Source organism: Mus pahari, chromosome 12 (assembly GCF_900095145.1).
Source record: "Mus pahari chromosome 12, PAHARI_EIJ_v1.1, whole genome shotgun sequence".
Lineage (NCBI taxonomy): Eukaryota > Metazoa > Chordata > Mammalia > Rodentia > Muridae > Mus > Mus pahari.
In genome coordinates this window covers 85,444,636-85,462,594 of record NC_034601.1, presented here as the reverse complement: position 1 = coordinate 85,462,594, position 17,959 = coordinate 85,444,636, and the positions used below count along the sequence as shown (strand labels likewise).

General features: G+C 39.7%; 1 protein-coding gene across 7 annotated transcripts in view; it reads right to left on the bottom strand.

Moving 5' to 3' along the window:
• The window catches only part of Ttc3 (tetratricopeptide repeat domain 3), a 102,728-nt gene that overhangs the window by 48,414 nt on the left and 36,355 nt on the right, over positions 1–17,959 (bottom strand). For all 7 annotated transcript variants that reach the window (XM_021209535.2, XM_029544405.1, XM_029544407.1 and 4 more), the window contains 10 exons: positions 16,062–16,224; positions 15,004–15,049; positions 13,802–13,925; positions 12,672–12,735; positions 8,599–8,659; positions 8,241–8,325; positions 5,488–5,622; positions 4,730–4,810; positions 2,702–2,814; positions 812–932 (listed from right to left, as the gene is read on the bottom strand). In XM_021209535.2, coding sequence (XP_021065194.1) covers positions 812–932; positions 2,702–2,814; positions 4,730–4,810; positions 5,488–5,622; positions 8,241–8,325; positions 8,599–8,659; positions 12,672–12,735; positions 13,802–13,925; positions 15,004–15,049; positions 16,062–16,224 — 993 coding nt within the window. The remainder of the gene's footprint in view (positions 1–811; positions 933–2,701; positions 2,815–4,729; positions 4,811–5,487; positions 5,623–8,240; positions 8,326–8,598; positions 8,660–12,671; positions 12,736–13,801; positions 13,926–15,003; positions 15,050–16,061; positions 16,225–17,959) is intronic.

Below are 17,959 nucleotides of genomic sequence, written 5' to 3'. Positions count from 1 at the left end.
GCCTCCCAAGTGCTGGGATTAAAGACCTGCGCCACCACGCCCAGCGACAGGCTATTTCTATACAGCAAATTTACTGTTTTACATTAGAACCAGCAACGCATCAAGACCCTGCTATGCCTATATCCTTGCTACAGCCTAGTAGGGGCAAAGTTGGCATTTTGCTCTGGTTTTCATTTGTACTTCCCTGAAACTGATAGTGTATTAACTGGTCACATTTATAGTTTCTGGGCAGAAATCGCTCTTAAAATCCTATCACCTTCTTAATTATCTTCTTATTGGAGTTTTAAAAGTTAATTGTGATTCACCTACAGTCAAGTCCTAAGAGCATCCGAGCACTGAGTACAAGTAATGCCCTCACTCACAAAATGTACATGGGATTAAGTCTTTCTGGATCCAGTAATGAATCCGTATGGCCCTCAACATGACACTGATCTCCTGTTTTCTGAGTTTGGTTTTCTGTATGAATAACTATAGCAGCTATAATGGAATTCTACTGCCATAATGACACCTAGGTACAGCCAATATACACTGCTTCACTGTGTCTAACTCTGTCGCTTCCTTGTGTTTAACCTTGTGCTCATCACCTGAATTCCCACCCTTTATCGTCCTCATGTGTGAACAGATATGATCATGATCTACTACTTACAGGACTGCCTTAAGGAAACCTGACATAAGCAAAAGGCAGGAGACTAGCATCCAGGAGCACCCAGGGCATGCAGAGAGGCATGCAGGGAGCGTTGTTGTACTCTAGCCCCAAGTCTTCATGCAGATGGCTCTCAGACCAGTATAGAATACTTGAACAAATAGTTACCTTGACTTTTTCTGGCTTAGATTCTTCAATAATCACATTACTTGTGGGCCAAGTTAGAATTCCAGGGAGACGACTAATTAAAGTCTTTGCTTTTTCAAAGTGATTAAGAGCCTCAAGAAATCTAAAGACATAATTGGGAAGAAAGAAGATATTAAAGATGTGGCATAATATTTTATTCCACAGTAATTCACCAAGACTTCAAGCCTGCTGAGAAGACCACATATGATACATCAACAGACATTAATATCCAATGTATTTTCTTTTTAAATAACTAAGACATTATTGCTACTTGTTACAGAAATGTAAACGAAGCACATCTCTGTCTAGAATCTCCTACATCCCTGATCCCAATCAGACAGTAACTAGAAACTAAAAGATCTTTCTTTAGTCTTAAAAATCTGCAAAGAAGGTGTAGGCACACACTATGTTAGAGAACCTAATATCATAAAAGTTCTTCTAAAAAGTAGAAAAAGATTTAAGGTTAATCAAGTACTATAAATGATATTCGATTATCAAGAATTTTTCTTCTGTAAAATAATCTAAAATAATTCAAGGGTCCAAACAGACTTGTCTTAAATCCTAAGCCAGTATCATATTTCCTCAGGCCACACAGTACATTTAGGGAGACAAGACTGAGAAGCAGGAAACACTTCCAGAACAACAAAGTAAACTAGAGCAAGTATTTCAACCACAGAAAGGCTTAGCGACTAGGCTCGTAGCTTAACGTGCAGTCTATGAACATGTGAATTCCTTGTGTCCTATGTACTTTGAGAAGGCAGCTTCTAAAGCAAATCACAACTACGAGAACAAGCCACACCTAAGACAGCAAAGCAACCTCAAGGTCTGGACAGACAGACATCTCAGCAAAGGATTTGCTGCCCTAACATGAAGCTCTGAGTTTAGATTCCCAGCACAAGTCTGTAAGCCCTGTGTTACAGAGAAGGAAGGGAGTGGAGGGAGTCCACAGACCCTGGGGCTGACTGGCCAGCCCAGGTTGGCAAGCTCCAGGTTCACTGGCAGACTCTGTCTCAATACTGAAGTGGAAGGGCCAGAGAGACTGATGGCTTGGAGAATAAAGGCACCTAAAACAAAGCCTCGTGACCGGAGCCTTACACCTGAAACCTATGTGAACGTGTGGATGCGCAGGGTGTAACAAGTTGTGCCCTGAGGTCACGGGAGGTGCTGTAACACACACAGTCTGCATATATACACAATAACAATTAATTAAAGAGATATGATGGAGCTGGGTGGAGTGATGTATGCTTTTAATCCCAGCACTTGGGAGGCAGGTGTATCTCTGAGTACAAATCCTGCCTGATTTATATATCAAGTTCTAGAACTATACACTGAGCCCCTAGAAACCTGTATAAAAAAAGGAGGTGTGTGTGTGTGTGTGTGTGTGTGTGTGTGTGTGTGTGTAGATAGTGGTTAAGAACATTTGTTGCTCTTGCACAGGACCACAGTTCAGTTCCCAGCATCCAAGTGGCAGCTCACAACCCACTCCAGTTGCAAAGGATCTGACGAACTCTTCTGGTCTCCTCAGGCATTGCGTGCATGAGGTGCACTGAATCACAAGCAGGCAGAATATCCATACACATAAAATAAACACAACTTTAGCCAAGTGTGATCATTTACAAATTTAAATCATAGCACTCGAGAAACAGAGGAAGACATATCTCTTTGAATTCCAGGCCAGCTAGAGTTAAATAGGAAAGCCGTGTTTCAAAACAACAACAAATCATAGTGGAAGAAGCAAGGAAACACCTGTCTCTCGCCTACATGCATGCTCAGCAAAGTATCCCAACCCACACCTGGCCAAAATCCCTTGGGTAGAATGAATTAATCATCACAGAGACCATCACTTTGGTGCTTCCCATGGTTTCTACTGACCTGTTTTTTTTCAAATACACTTTTCCTATTCCACAGTAGGCTAAGCAGTCAAGCCCCTCATTGGGATAGTGTTCGATAATCCTCTTAAACTGGTTTTCGGCTTCAGACAGTTCCTTCAAAATCAGCAAGAACAGTCATGTAAGAGAAAAGCTAAAACAGACTATCTTAAAGTTGATTCTTGTTTAATATTTAGAAAAACACCTATGTATCAAAAAGTTCTATTGCAAATTTTATCTTTTTTATTTCACTTTCTTATAACTTACATGTGTCACTCATGGAAACTCAAGGGAAACAACAAAAGCAATCCTGCCAATCAATAAACATTTACTGACATGCACAGGTCTGCTTTCAATACAACAGCTGCGAATTCATGGTGTAAAGACGACTGATTTGGGTACACAGACAGCATAACATATAATTCAGTAAGTGTTGCTCCCCTGGAAGAACTGCCAGTCCAATGACTTTGGCATGACACTTTACAGGTTAAGAAAAGCACTTGTGTTAAACACTGTTCCATGATAAAAATTTAACAGAACTTGAGAGATTATTATTACATTCTCAACAAGGGGCATCTCTGTGCTTCAGATACATCTACTAAAAAAATACAAAAAAAGACTCTTAGTTGTGAGAAGTAACAGCAAGCACACTGTGACCGAAGAGAAAGTGAGGATAAATGGGGCTCGTGCTACTCTGAGGCCTATTCCAAAGGCGGCTTCCAAGGCAGGCTGCACACAGGCTTCTCAGGAGCTCCTCTGAGAGGCAGTTTCCAGGGGGAGCTATGAACAAGTGTGTGCGGTACAAACAATATACACTGCACACGTGCTAGTCTGCTGAAAATCTTTTGAATGTGTTAAGTTCAAGTATAATTATTTTCATTAGTTTCACGATTTTTTACAGTAAATCACAGATGTAACTTCAGCTTTGAAGTCTTGATTGCCACTATCTATTAGTGGAGTCAGAGAGGAATTAATGGTAGGCAAGCCTGCTGTCGTGTTAAGAACAAGAAAATGATCTCAGGCATCATGAACCCTTGGAAATGAATCATGGATTTTGATTTTAACTAAGTGGTAATTTAATCTTTTATGTAACTAGGGAAACTTAGGGCCCGGGTTGGCAGGAAGGGTATATTACATGGACCCATCACACAGTCAGCAAGATCATTTTTATGTTTGATTTTTCTAATAAAACATCACACTAAAATACTAACCACTTCCCCAGGCCCATTCTACTTTCTTTCGGTTTCGTTTTTTGTTGTTTCAAGACAGAAAGTTTCTCTGTATAGCCCTGGCTGTCCTGGAACTCACTCTGTAGACCAGGCTGGCCTCAGTCTCAGAGATCCACCTGCCTCTGCCTCCCAAGTGCTGGGATCAAAGATGTACACTACCACCCCAGGCCACTGTACACAATGGTTACTTTATGTGATCTGGAGATGGTCTGGGGTGCTTTTACTATTACAGATTACAGACTTTAGAGATCCACAAGTACTGTACTACTGCTTACAGAAATATACAGAACCGACTCACAATGATGATTTGCTCCAACTTGCCCTTTCCCTGGATAATACAAATTTGAAATCTACTTCTTCTGTGTGTAAAATGTAGACTCCTAGAAATTGCCAAGTATAGCTTTTTTTTCTACTAGGAATGCAAAGAAAATGTTCTTTTCTTCTTTGAAGACTGGTACTTGGTCCAGGCCCATGTCAAATTTATGACTCTTCTGGCTTTGTTTTTGAACTGGGATTAAAGCATGACTCACCACCCTCCCAAACTTAACTCTAAAAGAATCCGTCCATCAACTTATGCTGGTGTTTAGAAACAGGAAGGAGGAGGATAGCAAGCTTGAAACCAAAGCAGGCAGGATAGCAAGACCTTGTTCAATGCCCACAACACCTCCCCCCCAAAAAACCTAAGTTAAACTCAGCTATTTTAGTCTTTCAAGAAAGAAATGAGCCAAAATAAGAGACCAATTTCAAAACATCTTCCACATCCAATATCGTATTTCAGTCGTTTATATCTGTTAACATCTTACCTCAGGTCGTCCTATTCCAAGGAGAGAAACAGCAAGTCCATAGACTACTAATACATAGTTAATCATGGCCAGGTTCAATTGCTGTCAATAAAAACGGACCAGTTAATAACCCGAACACAAGCCTGTCCACTCTGCATCTCAATAACTTCCTAGCTAAAACAAGCATATAGTGACGTCTTACTGATAGGACAGATAGATTAGAATTTACCACTCAGATTTAGGGTCTCAGAGTGTCACGGGGCACAATGCAGAATGGACTATGAAAGCTGCATTCTTTTCCACGTAATAGGGTCTGGAGACAGACTGAGGTGTCTGTTCTTATGATCCTGCTTAAGACTGACAGGAGTCCAAATCCTGAACTTGGCAAAGATCAGGGGTTCTAAGAGACCTAAACCATGGCAAAGGAGTGAGCACCCATGCGGATCACACACAAACTGGGAACACTACTTGCTTCCCACAGCAGAGGAGTCACCTGATCTCTCAGATTTAGGGTATACTACACAAGTTAAACCCATCTGAGACACATTACTGCTACTAAAGCAGTTACAGTCCTAGGCAGGAGAGATACTCAGCAGTTAGGAGCACTGGATGCTCTACCACATGACCCAGGTCAATTCCCAGCATCCACATCGCAGCCCACAAATGTCTAAGTTCTGTTCCAGGGATCTGACACCTTCATATAGACATACATTTAACACCAATGTACATAAAATAATATAAACTACTATAAATAGGAAGTTACAGTCTACCAAGCTTACCTTTATTTTCTGAGGATCTAAACCATTGAGCAGCTCTGTGAAGGCCTGGGCAGCGCTGCGGCAGCGCTGCTCTAACAGGGCTGTGTACCCATCCTGAATCAAGCTCCTTAGCATTTTCATGATGTTAGCAAAATCCTGTGGGGGAAATTCATTAAGTCCAAACCTGTATCTTGTTAGTTTAAAACTTAAGACAGTAAGTTGATCGGTAATAAGAAATTTTTCAAAAAAATGAATTACATTTATTTATTTTGTATGTAGGTGGGCGTAACTGTCATTATAGGAATATAGAGGTTAAAAGAAATCTTGTAGGAGTTACTTCTCTATACAGTGAGCTATCCCACTGGTATGATCAGTAACATTTTATAAATGACAGTCAAATACTAAAATGTCCCTGTATCATAAAATTCCTTTCTCAGCAACATAGTTTTAAAAGGTGCTGTGTCAGCACATTACCCTGATCTGTCAGCTGTTATGGGTTGTGGTCATGTCAAGAAAGGGTGGCTCATTTTAATAGATCTTGTTTATTTTTCCAGGCCCAGCACCATATTTTGAAGTTTTAACAACATACCAAGACCACTGCTATCACAGGCGAATTTTGTAGTTGGGACTAAAACAACTAGGACACATGAGATCAAGCAATCAAGCAATTTCTTTCAGATTTTTAACAACAGTCACCCTGACCTGAAACAAACCTTTATTATAAGCAAAAAGGTGGCTGCTCCAAGTTTTAACTCCAGTCCTGATTAACATGTACCTAATTATAACCAGACAAAACTATTAGGATACAGATCAGTACACTGAACTCAAAAGGAAAGACAAAAAACTAGAATTAAAGGACCAGTGAAGCACCTTTGTACAAGAACACCTTGTAATCTGATTGTATATATGCACGTTATCATTTAAGTTTATATTTTACTTGCATGGCTTATTTAATTAAATTGCATTAAATAAGCCATGGGTATAAGTTACACAATACCATATAGATGGGAGAAGTTAGGTCTACAGGAAGCCATGCATGTCTGAGTTAGTCAGTGGGAGAGAGAAACAAGATTTTTAATGTGAGGTTACAAACGAATATCGAAAAGATCTCATCCCATCAGGGAGGCTATGGTGACACACAAGTTTCCTGATAATTTCTACCCAATAAATCAAGTGTAAGAGAATGTGCTCTTGAAATATCCAAGGAAAAGAACAGCTTTTGTATAAACTTGATGTTTGTTACAATATTTATGACACAATGTAAAACCATATTTAAGATATGAACTTAGTATAAAATAGTGTTCTCCCCAAAATATCCTTCATCTGCTTTGTAGGAATTGATCCAATTTTACTTGCTCTGTTACTCGAGGAAACAGATCAGTAGAGCAAGACCATTTTGTTGGAAATTATTTCCCTCAATACAACCCAATTTAGATTCTCTAGACTGGAAATTTCCAATGAGCAGGTTGAACCTTCTTACCACAGACCCACATTTCTCATTATAGAGAAGAGCTCTACTACAAGCATGCTGAATGAACAAACTAGGCCTCAATATCTATAGTATTTAAAGAATCTTTGTATTTTCAAAAGTTTCTGCCTGTTTCAATTCCTCCATGGTTTTTAGACTCAGTAAGATCAATTAGCATATAACTAAAACCTATTAGAAGTTCCAAACTTGTCTTACATGCAAACAATCAGAAACTCTTTTTGGTCATTTCTAAGATTTGTTATGTAGTTCTAAAATAACCAAAAAAAAATTTTTTTTTAAAGATTTATTTATTATATGTTAGTACACTGTAGCTATCTTCAGACACTTCTTCTTCTCTCTCTGGGCCCACTCACTCTGGCCCAAACATACATACATACTGTACTGGCTAATTTGTGTCAACTTGACACAGCTGGAGTTATCATAGAGAAAGGAGCTTCAGTTGGGGAAATGCCTTCATGAGATCCAGCTGCGGAGCATTTTCTCAATTAGTGACCAAGGGGGGGAGGGACCATTGTGGGTGGGACCATCTATGGGCTGGTAGTCTTGGGTTCTATAAGAGAGCAGGCTGAGCAAGCCAGGGGAAGCAAGCCAACAAGGAACATCCCTCCATGGCCTCTGCATCAGCTCCTGCCTCCTGACTTGCTTGAGTTCTAGTCCTGACTTCAGTGATGAACAGCAATGTGAAAATGTAAGCTGAATAACCCTTTCCTCCCCAACTGCTTCTAGGTCATGATGTCTGTGCAGGAATAGAAACCCTGACTAAGACACATATGTACATACATTTATTAATTATATGGAAGTACACTGTAGCTGTTTTCAGACACCCCAGAAGAGGGCATCAGATCTCATTATGGATGGTTGTGAGCCACCATGTGGTTGCTGGGATTTGAACTTGGGACCTTCAGAAGAGCAGTCAGTGCTCTATATGCTGAGCCATCTCTCCAGCCCTAAAATAACCAATTTTTAACTGACTGACGTACTGAGAAAAAATAGCCTTAGCCCCTTTAAAATGCCATTTAAAAAATATTATTCTTCCTCTTGTTCACTTTACATCCCATTTACTGCCTACTTTTATTACTATATAACTTAAAAGAATTTGTATACAAAGTTTACTTCGTTTAGAGGACATTTATCTGACTCACATTAAATCATTCAGAAGAGGTGAGCAAAATGAAACTGTAATCAATTATCTATCTTACCAAATATGTAAAAAATATTTGAAGCTAGTATCATATCTTGGGAAACAACTTGTTCTTCCTACAGAAAGAGCCGCCTTCTCTCTTACCTGGTGTGCAGCTCTGGAAGATTTTGAAAACTGTTTCTCTAAAATGCTTTTCAAATCTACTTGTAAACTCACTTCTGAATTAGAACTGAAGGAGAAAAAAAAGCAAGCATTGTAAAACATTGTCAAAATAAAGCAGTTCTACTCACAAAAAGAAACTAGTGTATTTACGGATGTCAATTCAAATACTGAATAAACAAGGAACGAAATCACCCCATTTTTCTCAACAGAAATAGTCAACATGCTGGTTCCTCGCCAAACTTAAGTATAAATCCAAGGCAGCCGCCATCTCCCCCAAACTGTAACTGTAAATCCAAGGCAGTCATCATTAATTCCTTAGAAAATTAAGAGAAGAACCAACCTGGGCTTTTCTGATTCATTGTTTCGTGATTTTTGTTTTCCTTTGTGTCTTGGAGGCTGACCTGTGAACATAAAAGTATTTATTCCTGAAATCTGTACATAAAACCTCCAAGACTACGAGTGATAAATGTGTATATTAACTGGACTGCAAGAAAACCACACATAATCAGGAATAAGACAGAGATGCTATAGTATCTGTGAATACAACTTTAAATAAGTCAGGACAAGCTGGTGACCGTGCAGGGCTGTAAGGATATATTAAAATTAGGACGTTACTCTCCGGTCTATAGAAAAGAGACATAGGCAACAGTTCCTGTTCTCAGGCAGTTTACAACTAGACTGGAAGAAACACAATAACTTTAGTAAGCAAACCATTACCAAAATACAATAAAATAGACACTAAGTTGCCACTGATATATTAATTCCCCTCTAAATCCTATGGGGGGGGGGGAATCACATTAGCTGGAATATACTGGAAAAGTTGTTTGGTTGCAAGATTAATCAGGATTTTGAAAACTTACTCAAATCAAGATTGGGATTCATTTCAGAAATACTAAGTAGATGTGCTATCCAAAGGCTCCATGAGTGCAGAAATGGGCTATAAAGGTAGATGTTAGGGCAGGAAGAAGAAGGGTAGTGCTGCTGCTGCTGCTTTTTTTTTTTTTTAAATTTGGTTTTTCGAGACACGGTTTCTCTGTATAGCCCCGGCTGTCCTGGAACTCACTTTGTAGACCAGGCTGGCCTCGAATTCAGAAANCCGCCTGCCTCTGCCTCCCNAGTGCTGGGATTAAAGGCGTGNNCCACCACACCCGGCTTTTTCTTTTTTTCTTTCTTTCTTTTCTTTCTTTCTTTCTTTTTTTTTAAGGTACTGCTTCTTAAGGAGGTCAGAAAAGTGACATTCTCACAGCTGTGTTTGTTAGAAGACAGAATGGCAAGAGGGACAGGGTGTACATGACAGAAGGTGGAGAGATGGCAACAGACACGTCAGATACAGAGAATACTGATATCTTCAAATATAAAAACCTTCTGGAAAAGCAGAATTCTGGTTTGATTTTTTTTTTAACGCTTAGATTTATTTCTTTTTTATTTGTTTTTTGCCTACATGTGCACCTAGTGCCAGTGGTTGTCAGAAGATAATGCGGACATTCCCGGAAGTGGAGTTACCAGTGGTTATGGGTGCTGGGAACTTCATTTCTGCTGTACAGGCATGGACAAAGCTATCAAAAGGTAATTCTGCGGCCTCAAGTTCTTTCTCTGAATATAAATGCCAATGGATGGACAAGATTTAAATTATTTACACATGCTACAAAATAATTTATTATAATTTTTAAAGTGTTGTCCTTAAAGGTGTTTCACATACTGTTAGATTGCATTAGGTAAGACAACAGCTTGAACTCCTAAGCCTGTGTTTAACATGTTAACCATATGGAAACTGCTAGCACTAAGTGAGAAGATACATAGAAATGGAGCCCAAGAGAAGATAAACTGCAGGCAGGAAAAACAAATGGATGACAGAAGCAAGTCAAACCACTGAGAAGAAAAACCAACCAACAAGGGAAAGAAAAGGGGATGATGGGATGTCAGTGATGTCAGGGCCAACAATCCTGTGTCAAGAACCCTGAAAGGAACACCAGGAAAGCTTGAAGTAAATAACTCGTGTGTGAGGTAACCTCCAATCATCACGCATTCTGTATGTTCTCAGATTCCGTTGTAAAAAGCAGAGATGTGTACATTCTAATTTAGGAAGAATCCAAAGGGAGATCCAGAAGCATGCAAACCCACATCTCATCTACAGATGAGCACACACAGTTAACGCACACACTTGAACCAACCCAAGTGTTTTCTGAAAGTGAAAGTACCAGTAAAGTACTGAAAACTTAAGTGTTGGAAGGCTGACCCTTCCAGGTACTGATTAGACCACAGATGACGTCATACCCTGGGAAGCCCTGGATAGATGCCTTCCCCCTTCTACCATATGAGCACACAAGAAGAACACAGCCATCTAAAACGATGAGAAGCGCTTCATTAGACACATAATCTGCTAGAACCAGGGCACTGGGCTTCTCGTGTACAGAAATAAACTACCCAGTTTGTGGGATTTTTGTTACATACCTCCAAATGAACAAACATCCTTTCTCAACAACGTAGAATCATCCCTAAACTGAGCCAAAAGTAGATAGATGTTTTGATACAAGAAAAACGAACAGTACTTTTTATGTAGAAAAAGCAAATCAAACCCTGGTGAGGTGGTTCACAACCATAACCCTAGCGTGTAAGAGGGCGAGGCAACCTCGGTTACTGTGTCTCAGAAACTCAACAGCCGTTCCTATGGTATTAAAACTTCCTGAGGGAGGTCAATTAAGCAAGAAATACTGACAGAGACTCCTGTGATCAGACGAGACACTAATAATATTCTCAGTAGTAAGAGACAATGCTGGAACAACAAGCAATGCATCTTATCTTTGCATTATATTTACTGAATTTACAAAATTAAACTTATTAAAAGTATAAAAGGCCAGATCTCATTTGAAATAAATATCTAATGTGCTCTTTTTGTTAGTGAGTTCATATGTTTGTGGAGGTCAGCAGTCAACTCTGGCTGTCTTCAATCATGTTCTACCACCGTTTGAGACAGAATCTCTCACCAAACCTTGTCCTTGGAGACCCAGCTGAACTGGCTAACCAGTGAAGTGCTGTCTCTGCCCCTACCCCAAGTAGCAGTACTACAAGTACCACTATGTCTGGCTTTCTGACAGGTGCTGGGGATCAGACTCAGGTCCTTAAGGCTTATGCAAGAACCACCTTAACAATTTTACTGTTGACTTTGGCTGTCAACCTGACTGGATCTGGGATCAACTTGGAGACAAGCCATTAGGGACAGTCATAAAAGACTTTCTTGATCAGATTATGTAAAGTGAGAAGACCCATTGTAAACGTGGGCATCCCCTTCCTGTGGCAGCCATAAATAAATAGATAGATAGATAGATAGATAGATAGATAGATAGATAGATAGATAGATAGAACGAACCCAGGAAAAAGCAGTTATTTTTGTTAGCCTGTTTGTTTTTTCTGCTTGCTTGGTGCCAAACTGGCAACCTCTAGTATCTCCCTGTTGCCACCAATGCTGCTAATACTAGTACTGTTCACTAGCAGGCCAAGGTCCACAGAAGACAGTGGCTCTTCAGCAATCCTGAGGCCTTCAGCTGTAGACAGCACTGAGGCACCCAGCCTGTGGACTGAGCAGCTACCGGGACCTTAGCCTCCCCAGTGTGCGGACCGATGCTGGGTATCCAGGCTGTGTCATGGGACTCGCTATAATAATAAACCCTGTGGCATTTGTTCTTTCCATTGGTCCTGCTCCTCTAGGGAACTGTGTATTCCACTGAGCATCTTCCTAACTCTCAATGTTGTCTGTTCGATTTATTTTATGTATATGAATACATGTCTATGAATACATTCATGTTGCATGTGTCTGTGCACCATCTGAGTACCTAGTGCCTGACCATGGTCAGAGAAAGATGTGGTCCCCTGGAACTGATTTCACTGAAGGGAGCTGGGAACCAAATATGAGTGTTCCCCTAGAACAAGAAGTACTCTTGACTACAGAGCTTTCCACCAGACACTCCATACTTTCCTGAAACTGTCACAAGTCCCCAGGGTGGCAGAATGGGATGCTGTGAAAGAAGAGTCTGTCACCATGAGTAACCTCCTAGAGGAGCTCTGGGCTCCAACTGTGTACTCTCCCTCAGGGCTTCCTGGTCTACGACATGAGCTTCTATACACACTTCTGAAGTCATCGCCATCTACAGCCCTCAGCACAGCTAAGCCAACATTGGCCACTTGCTTTATGAGCCTTCAGAATCTCGAGCAAACGGACAGGTCTTTTACCTTATCACTAATCCACGTCAGTTATTTCACTGGAGTGGTGAAAAGGTGACTAAAAGTATGTTACTACTTTTTGTATTCAATATTACCATAAGTATCACCATGTAGAAGAACTACAATAAAACCAACTGAAGCTTGCACAGACTTTCAAGCAGAGGTTTGGATGGCAACGAGTAAAAGACTACTCACTTGGAGGTGGCAGAAATTCAGGATGACAGTCACAATCGTCCCCCTTCAAAGCCTCATCTGCCACCTGCCCGTGAAAATAAAACTAGTGAGGTTTTTAAAGTCAATACAGCCAAAGAATCAGCAATCACATAGAATTTAACTGGAATATGATAGGATTCACTCAAGACCTAAAAAACACAGCTGGTTATGACTCCTAACTGTACAAACAAGCAAACCTAATGATAACTAACAATGAGAACCCAAGAGAAATGGCAAATTCTAGAACAATCCTCTGTCTGACACTTGGCATAGTGCCTGATGTAGAGATTGTTGAATAACACCTATGTGCTTCTCCAGATAACTGGAATGAAACTTTCTGGACATTTTCTGTATTATCTACAAAATGAGTATATATAGGATTTAGAAAAATTCCCTTTTCTACCTATCACCACCCAACATCACCCCCCCCCCTTTATTTCCTTCCAAATCTGGAAGTCAAACATACATATAAATTCACCTTTGTATACTACAAGTCTGAGAATGCTCAAACACATGTATCTGAGACATCTGATCAAAGTCAAGCTAGAGGCCTTATGATACTTGGAAAAAACCCAAAACATTAAACTTAAGATACTTGCTGAACACAGCACTTAGCTAAGGGCTAGAATCATGGCTGCCAAGGGCAACAAAATGACAGAAATACCTTGGGACCCCAACAACAGCAGTTGGGTGGTGGGTTGGCAGAAAACCAAGCAATCATTATCCCACAGACAAGAGAAGAAAATTAAAACCTACATCAATGAGAAGGATCAGTAGAGATCTAGCTACTAGACTATACTGTTGCTTGTCCCCAAGAGACTGGCTGAGAGACAGAAACAGAAGACATACAGACAGAAGTGGCAAAATAATATTTGGAAAAATATTTTTAAGAAAAATAACTGTGACTTAAGGGTAAATCCTGTAAAATTTAAACATTAACTTTATATAGCTTATGAGATGGCCAGAATGCCTGATGTGGGAGAATTATTTTCTCGATATCAATACAAAAAAACCCAAAAAGTCACATATGACCAAAACATCTACCACCAAAGCATCACTGTGACCAGTGATCCTACTCATACTGGAAATAATCAGTTTTTAGCTAAGCTTACCTTTTGATTCTGATTGCCACCATTTGCCATTTTGTACTTAGTTTTTCTGAAACCTCTTTCTGTTTCCACAAAGTTAAGTGATGTTCTAAAAGCAGGTGCTGATGAGTTTCTAGGTATGTACGCCCTGGAGGTGATAAACAACAACGAGCCGTCATGTCATGCCTACACTGACCCGCAGCTGCAGGGCTTCTTCACAGGCTGTAGCACTCAGCTCCAGGTTCTTGAAAGCCAAGTATCACAATCGGAAAAGGTTTCCACTCCTACGGCAGGTTTTACACATTCACAGTCCTAGGAGATGCTTTACACTAGGTTATCCTAAAGCGAAGAGTGGTTCAGCACCACTGTTCTGACTCTAATGAAACAGAACTACAGCTTCCTGTTTAACAGCTTTGATATCAAATGCCTCTAAACAAAGTCTCAGAAAAAACTTCATCTGTTTTCATTTTTATTACATTTCTGATTACGTTTAAAATTTCAAACAGTATCGTATTCTTTCCCCTCCCCATTCTATTTTAACTGTCAAATTATCAAATGTAGAACACTGGCTACTTTATCTTTACCTGTAAGCACACTCAAGTCTATCTGTAGCCTTTGAAAGACATTGGGAAGCTGGATGTCATGTGTCCAAGACAAAGACGGGCACCAGGCACCCAGCAACTCCAACCCGCATGGCCATACTGGTCCCCATTCAAGCCAGGTAACTTTAAAATCTCATTTTACTCTTTCCCACAGGTGTACACTAGTAATACTTTTCTTCAGAAGGTCCAAGAAAATAGTAAAATAATGAACCAACTCCCAAGACAACTACTTTTATGAAACCAATACAAATGCACACACACCTACAGTCACACACACAAACACACAAATTCTCACACACACACATACACTCCATACATACTCTCACACACATACATTAAAACAAACACACTCAGCCACACACACACACAAACATGTGCACACACCCCAAACATACCAAAAATCGAAACAACAACAACAACAAAAAAGTCTCTCTTCCACCCTAATGAGACCCTGCCACTATGGAACCAGAAGTAGAGCGCCTGCCCAGCACACACAGGCCCTAGGTCTGATTCCCAGCATCACTTAAAGCTGCTATTGGCTCTTAAATTGACAAGCACAACGATCCTTAAATTCATGAGGCAAAGCCTTTCCAAGTAGCAGCCACTGACCTGGTATTAACTCACCTGCTTTCATAAAAAGCTTTAATTGGATTCTTATTTGATGTCCGACCTACAAAAGCCAACCACACACACAGTGATCAATGGACTGGAAGCACAGACTTGAAAAAGGTTTTCAAATTTCTTTCAGCTGATAGTAGAAAGCATAAAGTTTCAAAGCGGAGTGGAAAATCCCAGCACTTTTACAATTCTAGATGCTTTTAATTTCAGGGTGTCAACAAACTGCTATATGATCTCATCAGATATCCCATTATGTGTGATCAATTTTAAGATGCCAGCTACACATAAACGTGAACCAGGCCGTACCTGTCTGCAAGGAGCTCACAATCTTAGAATCACATGATGCTGGATGATAATAGTTGCTGGATAAATAGAACCTCTCAACTCAGCTATACAGATACTAAACATCCAAAGGGGGGGGGGGGGAAATAACAGAAGGAAGATCTACATGTTAGAACGAGGGCATAAGGAACTCTAAGTACCAGAGAAAGAAAAATGAGGAAGGAAGAAAGAAAACGGGCAGAAGGTGTAACTATTAAATGAGAACTTCCAATTCCTGACTGTCACAGCCAAATTCTGAGATAGATTAATAGATAGGTAGGTAGATAAATAGGTAGATAGATAGATAGATAGATAGATAGATAGATAGATAGATAGATAGATAGATGGATGGATGATAGATGCTCAGCATGCCATATAATTAGTTGTAAAGATGGTGCAAAAACATCAAGCAACACTTAAAGGCCTTTTCTTAGGAAATTAACAGAAAAAAAATTTATTTTAAAAAGTTATCAGAAAGTGAAGGGAGGGGTATTTCTCTACAGAACAAATAAAACTTTTGACTACTATGTTTCAAATTACCAAATCACTTTCAATTACCTAGTTGAACATAACACTATCATAGCTTCACACAGACAGGAACAGAACACTTGAGTGACTTGACCAATCAAAGCACAAGTACACACCACCCGAGACCTGGTGCGGTCCTTATTAATCCATGAAATCCACTCTCGAAAGTCTTAAAGGGAATTCCACTGTAACCAAAAGAATCTTAGGTGAAATACCTTGTAGGTCTTCTATTTGTTTTTGTAACTTTACATGCTGCTGAATTAGATCCTTGATTCCCTCAGGGTCATTTTTACAGAGTTTTTGAGCTTTTATGTTTGCTTGCAGGGCCCAGTCATATTCCCCCAGCATACAAAGAGCATCACAATAACGATAATGACCCTGTTCCAAAAAGATAAATTTAATTTTTTTCTCAAAAAAAAATATGCTTAAAGCAGATAGATAAGGAAAACTATTTTGGTTGAAATGGATTAGTTTAGGCCTATCAATAAAAAAACCTAAAATATTAATATCCTAGAAAATAAAGTGGCTAATCAGCTAAGTAAAAAGTTATAAATAAGCAAGTAATTTTTAATAATTAACTAGAAACCATTTTTAAGAGACTTTTGAACCCCCAGAAAAGAGTTTAGCTTTTGTTAAGGTTTACTATTAAGGAACAAAATAATTATTTTATTAAATGAAGTATAGCAGTTATTAGTTATAAGTAAACAACTTAATTTTTTTCAAAATATTTGAATGCAGTACATCTCTAAGTCATGACATTCCCTATACTTTTTAGTCAAAACATTCCTAGAAGGAGCTACCAGGATGCATGCCATTTTGCCACCACATCCCAGGACACAGAAACAAACAAGGGCTTCGGCTGGGCCACCTCTGAGCAGGGCGCCTCCATTCCAGCTGCTTATACTTTATAAACTCAGTTTCCAAGGGCAAGAAGCCTGAAAGCCATTGCTTTTGTTTACTCTTCATTCCAATGTTAAGATTTCTAACTGTTACAAAACCAAAGATCCTTTCTGACTCCAAATATTAACTTTTTATTATAGAAACCTAAGGCTCAACTACAGCCCTGTCCAAGCTACTCACACACCAATCTCTTCTTTTAGGCACAAATCTACTACAAGACGATTTAGCAGCAAACTGCACTAGAATCTAAGCACATTACAGGAGCAAAGCAAAGAACCTGATGCCATGACGCTGTCTACATCTCCTTATTTAAAGTTTATTTTGACGAGAACACTTGTTTTAGCAAGAATCCAGGAGAGAACCTCAGTTGTACTAAGGGAAGTCAGTAGCAGGTGTATGTGGCATGTGTAGATGCAGATCTTGTGCTATGATCTAGGGGCCTGTCTATGAGTTCTAAGAAGTTCTAAGAATGTCTAGTCTTAGGCCAGAGAAACTAATTCATATTATACATTTCTAAACACTACTTGTCCCCAAGGTGAATGCTTTATTCTTGACATTGAGATCCTTTGGGCATGCTACAAGGTCGGGATCCTACCTCTAGACGTTGATCAGCTACAGTGTTTAGATGGCTGCTGTAAGAGAGTAGGACACAGCTGGCACAAAAACCAATAGACCTCAGACAATACTTTCCCTGACAGTTCCCTTCGGCACCCCCCTCCTGATTCTCATTTCTATCCAGTCCTTTTCTAGAACTCCTATATAATTCAGTTCAACTCATAATGACTTACAAGAGTTTTCTCAGATCTTTTTGAATTAAGGTTAAATTAGAAGCATCTCTTTCTCAAAACCAATAATTACAGTTCTGTTCTCCCTTTGACACTCTGCCTATCTATGGCATTAAGTAGGAACTCCCTACTGTTTGCCTATCTTTCCTTCCTTCAACTAGAGGCCATTATTCCTAACTTTTCTGTCATGGCAGAATCATCACTTCTAGTATTCTACCCTGACAATACAGTTGCGGGAAAGCTGTGATTAATCTACAGGCAGGCAGGCACCTAAGCCATCAGGACTCTGAGGCCACCCCTCAGGTTAACTGCACAGAGAACTGAGGGCTCTTGCTCCCTGGACTACACTGTTGGTTTTAAGGCTATAATTTACAGTTTCAGCTAAGAGAGAATAACAGAAACAAAAAGAAATTGTGGTCTAGAAAGGA